At 35.7% G+C, this 14,855-nt stretch overlaps 1 protein-coding gene across 1 annotated transcript in view; it reads right to left on the bottom strand.

Annotated features, from left to right (window-relative positions):
• LOC136029988 (serine/threonine-protein phosphatase 2A 55 kDa regulatory subunit B delta isoform-like) overlaps window positions 1-14,855 on the bottom strand; it is an 88,809-nt gene that overhangs the window by 15,944 nt on the left and 58,010 nt on the right. Inside the window, exons 6-8 of the mRNA XM_065708574.1 lie at window positions 8,607-8,949; window positions 5,300-5,469; window positions 1,607-1,822 (exon numbers count right to left, since the gene is read on the bottom strand). Coding sequence (XP_065564646.1) covers window positions 1,607-1,822; window positions 5,300-5,469; window positions 8,607-8,949 — 729 coding nt within the window. The remainder of the gene's footprint in view (window positions 1-1,606; window positions 1,823-5,299; window positions 5,470-8,606; window positions 8,950-14,855) is intronic.

A 14,855-nucleotide genomic window follows, 5' to 3' on the forward strand; every position in this document is an offset into this window, starting at 1 on the left:
TCCAAGTTAAGCAAAAATTATTAATCTACTAGTTTAAGGTTATGTCCCACAGCAAGTTGTGCCAAAATTCCTAATGGTCTAATTTACGTATTCACCGAACGAGAATCATGGTGTTACTACTAACTTTTGTTAAAAATTATCTAACCTTGCCTTCCCCCCCTCCCAAAAAAAAATACTCCCTTTTTCAAAAACTGTCGACCTGGTCTCTTTTAATTATAAAAAAATAATAAAAAAAGAAGTGGATTCAAAAATGAAATTCACTAGACGGATAAAGTTGAATAAGCCCCCCCCCCCTCGTGCAAAGGTGTGCACAAACTACCAATCCTTGCTTTAAAAAAAAAAGGCCACAGACCACAAGCCAGAAAAAATTGACGATTTTCATTTTACTGCAAATATGGAATTCCTCATTTTCTACTTATCTAAGATATTCAAACTTCCTTAGCTATATGATCACATTATCAAACCGCGAAAACCCAAAAGATAATTAAAGACAATATAGCGTTTAACAATATTTTATTGTTGTTTTTAAAGTGACCTGAGATGATGAGCTAAAGGACTGATGAAGAAATAGCATAGCCGCATCTAGTTGGAGTTTAGACCTGGACTTTTGAGCATTATATTTAAACATATTTTGATGCGTACAGACAGACAGAGATTTATTGATATAGCAAATAAAACTAAAACACTCGTGAAAACTCTCCAACCCATTACAAAACAAACAATTGACAAAATTTTGAAACATCTGGGAAAGCATATGATTATCAATCGTAGAAAATTTAACTTTCCAGGAAGAAAATTAAGGCTGTCTTTCTTTTTTAAGTAACTTAAAGCGGCCTTTCTTCAAAAAAATAAATAAATATAATTACTGATAGATGAAAAATGAAACAACATCAGCAAAAGCTTGGATCCGGGGGCTTAAATGCCATCTATAGGACAAATATCATATTATCGAGTCTCATGAAATTTACATTTAATTTTTCCAGAAACTAGTTTTTATTTCATAAGCTACATCTGCAAAACATACATCACATCTATAAAACGTAAGCAACAGCTACAGAAGCTTGAAACCTGGAATTTAAATATCATCTTTGCGAAGGGCATTGAAATCAACAAATATCTTATTGATTTTAGATTTAGTTTAAATATAAACACAATAAAAGTATCTAGAAAAGCTGATCAAACTGCAAGTAGTAACAGTATTCGACGAAGAAATTTTCAATTGTTTGTAATGTCAAAAAACCTGGCGTTTTTGAACTCCTCAATAACTAATTCCGTTTAAAAATACCAATGAATATTACATAATTTTAGAATATTGATGAACTAAATACCAATGAATATTAAAAGCCGCCAATTTGATTAACTCTATAACCGCACATACTTAAAATATATGACAACTTACATAGTTCACTTATTTTAATTCGTCCTTCATTACTTTATACTTCTATGGGTTCCAGTGAATAGATTAATCGACAAACTAAGCCCCTTAATTTAAATAATTTACTCGTATATTTTTAAACTAGTAAAAGAAGGGATAATAGAGGAAGAACAAGGGGGAAAGGAGAGAGAAAAACAGAGAAACTCGATGGGAAGATGCTTTGTAAATTACCTTTTTAGGTTTGAGGACTGTTCGCGGTCGCGCTATTTCCCTTGTGGCCTCCAGGGTCACGTCCTTGGCAGTAGTTCGATCAAACATGCGAAAAAAATTATTGTAGGACCCAGTGAGTATAGCCTGGTCATTATTTCCCCAACAGCATTCAAACTTGTCAAATATACAGTCATTCTCATATAGGGCACACAACTTCGATCGCAGGTACTCGTGAACCTAAAAGTGAAAAATTGCTACAAAAGTCCCTTATTATGGTACAGTAGATAACAATAACTTTCAAAGGGGTCATAGCATCAAGGCCAGGCCAAGAAGCATTAATGGCATTATCCCTAAATATACCAAATTGAATCGGTTTACACCTTCATAAAGGTGTCTCACACATCAGACAAACTTTGCGAGTCGCAGAACTGTTTTAAAGAATTACTTTTCATGTTACCTCTTACTCAGTCAAAGATGGATTTTACAAGAAAGCACTATTTATGTTTTTATCTTTTAATGGGGAGAATAATTTATAAGAGGAGTCACATGAGAAAAAAAACTGTAAAATGGAAACAAAGAAATTGTAAAATGAAACTGTAAATGTAAAACTGAATATTTTAAACATCTACTAGACAACAAATTCATTCTCAAGCTCACTCATTTAGCGGATATTTTTTCCAACTTAAGCGAACTCAATTTATATTTGCACGGTCCAAAAAGAACGAACTTTTTTGTAAAACCTCTTGTACACTGTCAAAGATGGATTTTGAAAGTCAGTTTTTCCCATCTTTCCATCTTTTAATAGGGAGAATAATTTATAGGAGGAGTCACATTGAAAAAAAACTGTAAAATGAGAAAAAAACTGACGGACGGGGATTTGGTTTTGTAAATAGCATAAAATCATGTCTGATGTCTTTTCGCTAAATGTACTGAAACCTTATTTGTCCTGACAAATTTCTCCTACTTCCTATAAGATATAAATACTTTCGAAAAAAAATAAAACACATTTTACAAATGGACTTAGAAGAGGGAAAACAAATTTTTCGATTCTGCAGAATACTTTTGATATACATACTTCAAAATAAACTCTAAAAGTATAACATGATGCACATTTTAAAATTAGATACCAATAGGTAGTTGACTGAAAAAACAAGTTAAGCAAAACGTGGTGAAAATGGCTCTGTGCATCTTGAACTGTAAATACAGATCAAATTTATATTTGCTTCTCAACCAAGGGGGGGGGGGGTATATACAAGAGTCGATTAGCAAACTGTTTACATATTTGCATTCATTTCATTTTATTTATTAAATATAAATTAAAAAAAAATAATGTACAACTAGAGATGTATACAGTTAAAAACTCATTGCAGTACTGAACCACCCGAGCCCAAAAGAGCTATACACACTGCTCATTCATACTAATCTGTTAAAAGCTTCATCCCCTCCCATGAAATTCTAACTCAAATCCTTCCTCAAGACATCCTCCCACCCCATTAGGAGACGACCTGTTTCCGTCCGGCATAAGATGGCATAAACATGATTTTTGGCACATCCTTCTTCCATAAAACATGGCCGAGACATCTTAAACTTTCTTTCATTACAGTCCTAGAAAGTAGGAGCGAGCGATATTTTATACAAGTACAAAAAAGACCCCCCCCCCAAAAAAACAAAAAAACAAAAAACATAAGCATGAATAAACGAATAGTTGTTGATAGGTAATGTTTACTGATAAAACGAGACAATAAAGCAAAGAAATTCCTTTCTTACAAGGGTTTTGGGGAGATGACTACCTTCAATTTATGCTTGGGGGGGGGGGGGAGGGTTACAACAATAAAAACGATCTGTACAGCTGACAAATATTTACACCTTTAACTAATTTTTGAAAAACGCAATAAACCTTTTCCATTTACCTGAACCATATGTGATAAATTCTGCCAGAGACAAAACCTAAATTTAACGGCTGGAACTAACCCACAGCAGTCCTTATTCATCACTGGCTTATAATTGCAAGTTCACTTGCATAAGAGTCGAGGCAGATTGCAGGAGGCCCTTGTAGGCCTTGAATGGGACTATTATTTCCATTCATTCATATTCATTTCTTTGGGGGGGGGGGGTAATCAGTTGTAAATAGATTGCCAAATTTGTCAATATACTGCTTCCCCCTTCCTCGACCGTGAATTAACCCGAGAGAGAACCTCCAACAGGTTGAACCCAACCCCACCGTGAATTAGCATGAGAGGGTTGACTCTAGTTCAGCATTGTCGAGTGATAGCCATGAGAGGAAAATTTTCAAGTAAGTCAACCCGTAGTCCACCTGCGTGTGTTCCCCAGCGAGAACCTCCAACAGGTACGACTCTAGGTCGGCATTTGTGAAGGGACACACATGCACGGAAAGGTGTAGCATAAATGGCAGACAGTAACAACGGCAATCAAAGAGATAAAATTAACCCTTGACTGGGCTGCCCACTAATTGAACAATCTGTCTTGGCTTTTTTCTACAATGTTGAAATATAATGAAAATAGTGAGGTCCGACAACATAAGATACAGTCAATGAGAAGCGAAATATAAATTTATCACTGGAACTAACCCACAGCAGCCTTTATTAATCATTGCCTGCAATTGAAGGCACGCTGAATGCATTTTGGGTCTCCAAATGGTGACAAAACAGTGAGGCCTTACCACATATGATAGTCAATGAGAAGCAAAGGATAGAATTACCACTGAAACTAACCCACAATAGTCTTTATTAACTATTTCTTGCTAATGAAGACGAGCTGAATGTAGTTTGGGTCTCCAAATGGTGACAAAACAGTGAGGCCTTACCACATATGATAGTCAATGAGAAGCAAAGGATAGATTTACCACTGAAACTAACCCACAATAGTCTTTATTAACTATTGCTTGCTAATGAAGACGAGCTGAATATAGTTTGGGTCTCCAAATGGTGACAAAACAGTGAGGCCTTACCACATATGATAGTCAATGAGAAGCAAAGGATAGATTTACCACTGAAACTAACCCACAATAGTCTTTAATAACTATTGCTTGCTAATGAAGACGAGCTGAATGTAGTTTGGGTCTCCAAATGGTGACAAAACAGTGGAGCCTTACCACATATGATAGTCAATGAGTAGCAAAGTATAAATTTACCACTGGAACTAACCCACAATAGTCTTTATTAACTATTGCTTGCTAATGAAGACAAGCTGAATGTAGTTTGGGTCTCCAAATGGTGACAATTGAAGGCATTTTGAGTCTCCAAATAACGAGAAAGTAGAATTGATGAAGGTTGCTTTCCAACATATTTCATTTGATGTTTTATTTAAATTTTTACTCGATCGTTCCTTTATAGCAGGTCATATTAGAACATTTTCGGTCACCAGCGAGTACGACAGTGTCGTGGACTATGCAAGATCGTGCAACCCAGTTACAGGAGGGTAGTAACTAACAACTTTAAAAAAAGATTTAAAATAAAATTTGTATTCCTTAAATCTGCTTGATTTGAAACCATGCATATTTCAGCAGCTTCGGTATTATCATATTAAATTGGCATACGTAGTTGCTTTGGAAAAGCTACTGTGCACAAAGACAATTTTTTGGCACAAAAGCTTAATGGCATCTGAAGACTCAAAATATTTTCAGCATGTCTCTAATTGTCAAGATAATCATTATCGTGTCAATATGTCTGAGACAAATAAAAGAAAAAAACTTACAAAGTATGTTTCAACAGGCTTTGATTCCATATGCAAGTCCCAAACTTTCACGGAGAGATAATCTCTTGAGATCATGTAACGGCCAGATTTCGAAAATTTTACGTCTGAGATGCTAGAAATGATTTCTGAGAAGAAGCTCCGGCTTGCTGGATCTTCTGGTTCCTCAAATACTATAAAACATTAAACAATTTAAAAATAACATATAGTACAAATTGCAATTTTAAGATTTCTCTTGCTGTTCACAGTTCTCAGCTGGACAAGCTCTTGATCTGCACAGACTAGTCTGAATCGAGTTACACCTTTATAATGAAGATGCCTCGCAAATTAAACTAACTTAGCAAGTCACAGTAGGCTTTCAAAAGTTGTTGCTGCATTTCCTCCTTTAGACTTGGGTAGACCAAGTCCATGATCCTGGGTAAAAGCAACAACAACTGTGCGACACAACATGCCTTGCTTCTACTCTGCACCTCTTATCCAGGGGTCACCCTGATAGGGAGTTTTAAGACTCTTGACTCAGACCTTCCCGCGGGCATTGAAGAGTGAAAAACACTCGTGCGTGGCCCGCTCATGCGAGATTGTGCAGATCAAGATTCTGTGTCCATTTTCATCATTGAACCATACATCACTTAATTTCAAGAAGTTCTTTTAGACAGAATTTAAGAGACATGAGTAATTTGAACGGTAAAATTACTACATTCAAATATTCGCTATAGGTTTTACTGTGCTGACATACATGCTGTTGTGTTTGGGGGTGGGCATGCATTTTTGCTAAATTAGTATCAAACAGTTCGAGGTAACAAACTGTTAGTAAGGAACTTCTGCTTCTTCTAATAACTCACTGCAGCACCAAGCCGCCTGAGGCCAACACAGCTACGCACGCTCCTCCTCCAATCTAATCTATTTAAAGCCTCCCTCTTTACACCCTCCCAGAAAGTTCCCATTTCCTTTAAATCTTTATTTATGACATCCTTCCAACCCAGACAAGGACCATCTGCTTTCCGGATAGCCCCAGACGGTTGGCCAAAAAGGACAATCTTTGGTAATCTGTACGACTCAGCTCAACAGTAAAAGAAACACTAAAAAACAGAATTTCTATAAACCAGAAAACAGAAACTCTATAAAACAGAATAGCAGCACTATGAACTCAAATCCTAAAAGTTAATTAAGTTAAACGTCCCATAACAAACGCTAAGAGCCCTGGAAAATATTCCTGATTTCGGAAAAGTTGGAAAAACACCCCCAAAAAGGCAAGTATTTTCAATGAAAATCATAACTCTAGATTTAGAATATAATTCAACCCTTATATGGAGTGTTCAAGCTCCCATCTACAAGAACGAGGAAATTTACTCTTGTTTTTCCAGAGGAAATATCACGAATGCGAGTTCGTTTTAATTTTTTTTTCATGTGTTATTGCATCGGACCAAAGGTCCTAAAAAACCGGAAAAGGACTCTATCGGGCAAAGATTAAAAGTTCTTGAGCCCTTTTAAAGTTACTGCAAGAACATACCATCTGAAAGTGGGATTCTCTGCTATTTTGTGGAACCAAACTACGATTTTGCCTCATAAAGACACCAGTTGCTGTCGATTAAAAATTCCAAGACAGCCAATCGATTTAAAAGTATCAAGAAACTATAATTTGACCTTTCACATTACAGAGGAAGTAATGCTACACAGTTGCGCAGTTGCTCCTGAAAAGTCACGTAGTCCATACGAGTAATCAGACGGGAAAACCTTCTGATATACGCTTAGTGGGTGTGTTCTTGATCGCAGGGGGTTAACTGGTACCATACACATTAGTTGTTGACAGGGCCATCGGAAATAGGGAAGGGGGACACCCCTTCTCGATGTTTTCAGGGCAAATGACTGATGGTAATGTGTAACGTAAAATCAATGGAAGAAGATCAGTCTCAGTCGATAAAGAAAAAAAAATATAGTTTAATAAACAATCAAATTAAATATAAAGATAATCAACACTGCATTGGATGGACAGATGAATCTTGAAATGAACAAAAATTAAGTATATAATAACGTCAAACTTGAAACAAACAGAATTTAACACGACTGTGAGTAGACTCCAACCCCCCTTCTCCCACAAAAATAAATAAAAACCTTCAAAACGTTAGAGCGTCATTTACACTTTTTTCCTTTTTTTATAGTGCTTTGGGGTCTTATTGACCGAAGCACTTGACGATTATGAGTTAATCAGAAAAAGAAAGGCCTAATCAATGCTAAAAAACTAGCCTATCTTGATATGGTATGCTGAAAGTTATCAATATGATGGCCAATGAAGGTGAAAGACAGTTGAGACTCCTATAAGTCTTTGAAGGAAATTTTTTGTCTGTTTTGTATTTTCAGTAAAGCGGTAGTTCTTAAAGATTCGAAAGCATAGAAGTTAGTTTATCTGAGCAAGTTTCGCGTATAAGTTTCGCGTATATGTTTCGTAGCAATAATTTTTGTTCGTTTTTATTTTTTATCTTTGCTTTTTAAGTCCATCAAAATTTTTTTTTTACCTAAGAAACAAATGTTAATCTTTCTTTAACTAATACTGACACTACTGGTGACACAAAATGACGGTGAAACGAACTTGAACCGTTCAGATGACAAACCTATCAACTTTTATGCAACTAAAATATTAGTCACTGTTATCGATTTTTTGGTGTTTTTTTTTTATGTAATAACAAAACGATTATTTTCGAACACCTTACACGGTCACGCCGATCAGTGGCAGTTCTTGTCATAAAAAAGCACTAAACATATAAAATATATGAAAATCACAGCCATAGCCATCGTCATACAAAATTACACATTGATTTGAATGTATTTAGTTGCTAATGCTAAAATCTCAGAAACATCAAAACTGAATTTACACGATTCGGCTATTGGTTAAGAAAGTTTATTCTTAAATGCAACTCTATGTATATATTATGGTGTTTATAAATGTTACTTTATGTATACGTAGTTTATATTTAGATGCGAATACTAGGAAAACTATACGTCTCGCCGTCCGCCTGCAAGTCCAGGGGACTTGCAGCCCTAGGAATGATGTATGGACGGATGGATGATAGACTTATCTATTAACAAGCGAAATGAAATTACTTTCATACAATCCTAAAAAGGGCTTATGCCAGATTTGCCTCCCACCAGGACTATCTGTCCTGGCTTTTTCTACAATTAGCCATGGCTTGATGCCTACAACTACTAGATTTTAATTCAAAATCAACGGACTGTATTAGTAAAATGTTATCATTGATTACACCATTATTTGTTAACGCGAAGAAACAAGCAAACATAAGATGACCATACTTACATTTTGCATGTTTATCACAGAGAGCCGACTGTCTCATGTCGCAGAGTCGAATAACCCCTTTAGAAGAACTATATACAAAATGAGAACAATCAGTTGGATGAAATTCGGCAGCAGTTATGACTTCAGTTAATTCTTCCATATTGGCTGGCTTAATGTCAACTATATTAAAACTCTGATCAGTAATATCTAAATGCCATAAATTAACTCTTAAATCGTCCGCAGATAAATATGTCTCTTGATCAGAATTCACTGATATACTGTTTATATGATACGTATGAGCATTAGGATAAACACGTCGCGGAGATGCTTCCACCATTAACTCCATAGGCTTCAACACAGGAACCTTAAACAAAGGGAAATTAGATTAATTCCATACATAGACAAATTATTTAACTCACACATGACATGTGGTTGGACCTACATGTTATTTTCCCATTAAAAAAAGAAAAAGATTAATAAAGGACCGACTCCAAAAAACAAGAAAATACAATAACATACAGTGAAAAATAACGACATGTTCAAAGGTAGCTAATTCTAAATACTATCATTAAGCACAAATGCAGAAATTTTCACTTTTTTTACAGTCGTCCTGGTCCAGAGCATTTGAGGGCTCTTGATTCAAACACTTATTTGGCAGAAATAAGTGATATAGTGATATGACACTCATAAATGTCCACGTGTAAGGGATTGTACAGGAAAGGAAACAGATGTCCACGTGCAAGAGATTGTACACGGAAGGAAACAGATGTCCACGTGTAAGGGATTGTACAGGAAAGGAAACAGATGTCCACGTGTAAGGGATTGTACAGGAAAGGAAACAGATGTCCACGTGTAAGGGATTGTACAGGAAAGGAAACAGATGTCCACGTGTAAGGGATTGTACAGGAAAGGAAACAGATGTCCACGTGTAAGGGATTGTACAGGAAAGGAAACAGATGTCCATGTGCAAGAGATTGTACACGGAAGGAAACACTATCCTTATTCATTAATGTTCCTGTGATCCAGATCAAAATTATTTTATTTAGGGATGTTAATTCAGGTATCTTTTCTTCTTGCAAATTATTCTACCATACCGCGAATGCAGGAGCACCGATAATTTTTTTTTGTGAGATTCCTCTTTTTGAGTTCTGAGGGGGGGGGTACCTGTCAATCTTCAAAGCCAAGCCTGAATCGCGCAGCATCTTTTAAAGATGCCTCGCATTATCTGCTTACTTAGCTTAGGACAGGATGAGTTAAAAACAATTGCTGACGCTTTGCCTTCTGTAGACAGGTCCTTGACCCAGGGTCACACAAGTACAACACCCGCTTGACAATTGTCTTATTATTCATCTACACCGTTTTTCATGGGTACCCTGCTGAAGCATTTTTTAAGATCCTCAACTAAGAGTTTCATGTAGGGGTCTTTGACGACTACAATACTGCATCTTTTGACAAGTATTTTCCAAAAAAGGTCTTCCAACCTGAAATGTCGATTCACGCGATAGCCCATATATTTCAGTTATAAATAATCCCAGAACATGCTATGTTACCTAGTTTTTTGAATATTAACTGCCGAAAAAATTCCAGCCGAAGGTAGCACTGAAAATCTTGGAGACTCTGATTATACTTTGTTTCTGACGTGACATAGTAATTTTCAAATGTATAAATACTCAAATATGTAAACACACAAATAAATGAGGAAGATACCCCCACCCTCTTCAACTCCCCACTCTTTTTGCTAAAGTTAGACTTATTTTCTCTGAAGCTTGACTTGTTTCCTCCCCCCACCCTCAATTTACGAAGGACTTCTTAAGTACAAGTGCACCGTAAAACATTAAAGTAAATAGCAGGGACTGAGGAGAGGCATCCTGTCCTCATATACGGATTAATATCTGTTCGTTTTAGGTTTTCATTTCATCCTTTAGTTCCGTTTGAAAAAAAAAAAAACATCCTTTTATATTTAATTGCAGACACGGGGACAAATTATCTAACTAGCACATGTGATTGGACCCGTATGTTATTTTTTCATAAAAAAAAATCAAGAAAATATAATATACAATGTAAAAATGACAACATGTTCAAAGGTTGCTGATTTTCATTGATTTAAATACTATCATTAAGCTCAAATGCAGAAATTTTTACCTTTTTTGCTGACACTAGCGCCAATTCTGCTCTTATACTTCACTCGTACTCTTTGATTCAGAAAACATGCAAAAAAGATCTTAAAGTGGAAATATAAAACAGGGTTTCCAGCGCATTTCTGGATCTGCACTTTAAGTCTCTACTAAAATATCATTTTAGAAATGTAACACATTAAAGGATCGTAAAAACCCCTTTCTAAAATCCATGGCAGAAATTCTATGCACCCCAGATCGGTTGCCACTGACTTAGAAGAGCATTCTTAAAAATGTATTTAGAAACAATTGTAAGTTGCAAATAGTAAGCAATCACCTAAAAATGTTTCCACAATTTCTGTAGTCCCCAAGCGAAACCACCTTCCCAAAATCAGAAAAGGCAGGATTAGTAGGGACAAACACTATTAAAATCATCTCCCATGAACTTAGTCTAGATTTTGGGTATATGCAGCAGCAATTGTGAAAAGTGAACTTTGCTACGATACATAGAAGTGACCTTTGTGACTCAGCACCCCAAACCAACATGGCCAAGAAATAAAAAATAAAAAAAGGAACATGGACCAAACACAAAATGATATCACATGAAAACACAAACTGATGTTTTCGAAATTATGCCGAGGCTCACAAAGTGATTTTCATATACTATAATAAGAAGAGTAATTATAACCAAGGCAAAGTTTATGCCGAATTATCGAACAAAAAGATAGAAGGCAAAAAACACGAAGCCTTCCACCTTAAAAAAAAGAGTTGTCCCCATTTTGTTTTGATGTATTGAAACCGACCAAAATTGCTAATCATTGAACATTCCGTTTTTTCTCGTCTTTTTTTTCGATAATTTGAAAGATCAAAAAACGAAAAGATTTAAAATAATAGTTTCTTTACAAATGAAAAAACTATGTCACTAAAAAACGAACAGTAATTAATCAGAAAACTTGTTTCACAAGATAAGTTTTTCAGAGAAAATTAGAGCTAAATTAAACCAAAAAATAAGCAAAATAGAGTCAAGCGATTTTTCAGACGTAAAACTACCACATAACCACAAACAAATAAATGAAACCCTAAACGAACAGGAATTCCAGTAAATACTCAAATATCCATAAATCCAGTAGTCATACTCATAACTAGTAGAAACTAATATTGGGAGGGCAGAAAATGTGACATAAGATACTCACAAGTACCCTACATGCAAGAGATAGTAGAGGGTAGGGAATACTATCCTCATTCATAGATGGCATTGTGACTGAACTAGTAGCAACTGTGAATTCAAGAACGACTTCCTCTCCCTCCCCCAGCAAAGGCACTAAACTTCAATGAGCTTTGACACCTTTCTAAGTCTATAAAAGTGAAACTTAGAATCTAAAAAAAAAAAAAAAAAAATCGAAAAATCAAGGTGAAAAACATTGATTAATTATTATCAGATGTCTTTGCTTAGCAGTCCTCAGCTCGGCAACTACTTGATCTACACAGCCTATTCTAAATCGAGTTACGCCTTTTAAAGGAGCCTCGCATATTACACTTATTTTGCTAGTCACAGAAGATTTACAGACAATTCGTGCTACGCAGCCTCCCATGGATTCCATGATCGTGGGCAAACAACAGCAAATCATAACATTCTATTCTTCTGAACCTCTTTTTCACTGGCCGCCCTGATAGAGCGTTTTAAGACTCTCGACTCACACCGTCCCTCGGGCATAAATGGGTAATAAAAAATATTTATATGTGGCCCACTCATGCGAAATTATACAGACCAAAACAATAACCCTTTAAATCATCAAACATACGTTTGCATAAACATAAACTGAAGAGATTAATTATTTGATGCCATATACGAACAAAGCAGGAAAAATGGGGACAATCTTATTAAGGCGATGGAGTGCTTCAAGTCTCTTATAAGAATTGCTACTGAAACCATAATTAAATTAGCCAAGTAAGCCCCCCCCCCCCCGGTCACACAAAACAACAATATTTACAGTGGAAAGCAATAGGATACTGGAAGTGGAGTGACTTTTTTTCTGAAAAATATATTTCCCACTCCCCATCCCTTCAATTTTCGTAAATTGGCACTACTGAAAAACGAAAGCAAAACTCGCAGGTTTTGATAAATGATCCTAGTAGAAAGTTACTATTAACTTGAACACTACTCTGAGAAGACTTGAAAGATAAGGAACTCACAAGTACTTCGCATGCAAGAGATTGCAGAGGGTACGGAATACTATCCTCATTCATAGATGGCATTGTGACTGAGCTTATGGAATATTTTCAACAAGACATATAGAAAAAAAAACAACAGGATATTCGAAGCAAAAATATTTTGATTATCTTTTTTAATTACTTAGAAGATCACATACAGCGATTTTCGCATACAATAACAGGTATAATAACAAAAATTGAGATAAAATTAATGCAAGGTATCTAACAAAAAGACAAAGAGCAAATAATGACTATGAAAAGTTTAAAGATGAGCGATTTAAATCAATTCCAAATCATTCAAACAATCCCAAAAGCAGTGCTATCCATATACTAAAGAAACAATAATAACAAAAAGAAAACTTTGGCAGACATCTAATTGAAAACAAAAATTGTAAAATCAAGATGATAAAGACATAGATTAAATTTCATCAGGTTTGTCTTTGCTTAGCAGTTCTCAGGTGGGCAACTTCTTGATCTGCACAGCCTAGTCTGAATCGAGTTACGCCTTTTAAAGGAGCCTCGCATATTCAACTTACTTTGCTAGTCACAGAAGATTTACAAACAATTACTGTCGCGTAGCCTCCCATGGATCCCATGATCGTGGGCAAGCAACAGCAAATCATGCCTTTCTATTCTTCTGCACCTCATTTTCAGTGGTCGCTCTGATAGAGCATTTTAAGACTCTTGACTCAGACCTTCCCGCGGGCATAAATGAGTAATAAATATACTCGTATGTGGCCCGCTCATGCGAGATTGTACAGAAAGAAGACAATATCCCTTTTCATCATCGAACATGCATTTGCGTAAACTAAAATAAATGAAATTCAAAAGTTTTGCCGTAACTACACAAAGCACAAAAATGATAGGAGGATCATTTCTTAAGGAGAAACGCATCAAGCCCCTGAAAAAAAAACACGACTGACGTGCATAATCAAATTATCAAAGGAGCCCCCCTCCATCCAAAAAGCAATAAAATTTATAGGAGAAATCAATAAGATATTCGAAGGGGAGTGATCTTGATTCTGAAAAATACATTTTATACACTTTTACGTTTTGGTGAATTGGAGCAATTTAAAAACAATGATAGAACTTATTCAAAATAACATCAATGAGCATATATCAACCCAATAATTCGAGAGCCAATTCAATATACAAATGTAATTAGATTGTAAGGCATTTTTTTTCTTGAAGGGGCGTTTCCAATTACGGCTTCTGCAAGGTCTTGTATCTGGGGACTAATTTGAATATAATTACACCATTTAAATGGTGCTTCGCAAATCCAGCTAACTTTGCAAATCACAGTTTATTTTCCAACAATTGCTTTCATATCACCTCCCCTGAACTGAGTCTATGATTTTGAGTATATGGAACAGCAATTGCAAAACATGAATAAAATTTGCTACGAGACATACACTTCTTATTTAGAGGTCGCCTTCACAAAACATTTTAGAACTCTTGGCTCAGAAACAACCGCGGATATAAAGAAGTGGAAAAATACTAGAATGTGGTCTGTTCTTGTGTGATTTTACGGATCGTGCTACAAAGTCCCTTCACACAAACAAAATTTCACTTTACCAAAAATAAATTCAAAAAGACACGTCTAGGTACTATAGAACAAGTACTTCTACAACATAGAAAAAAAATTATCTCGCAGGATTTAAAACTTATTGGCATTTGAATGAGTGATAATTTTCACAGATTTGTATCAAAACTCAAAGGTTTTCACGGGCCACCCTAGTAAAAAGTTATTGAGTTGGACACTTCTTTAGACGAAGTTAAGAGATAAGACACTCATAAGAATCCCAAGTACCCCATATGCAACAAAAGTTTTAACTGGGTTTTAAATACTATCCTCATTCATAGATGCCACTGTTACTGAGCGTGAAGAACATTTTCAGCAGAGAAAATTAGCGAGGACACACCCTATCACCGCGGTAAAAAAAAA

This window comes from Artemia franciscana, chromosome 8, assembly GCF_032884065.1.
Source record: "Artemia franciscana chromosome 8, ASM3288406v1, whole genome shotgun sequence".
NCBI lineage: Eukaryota > Metazoa > Arthropoda > Branchiopoda > Anostraca > Artemiidae > Artemia > Artemia franciscana.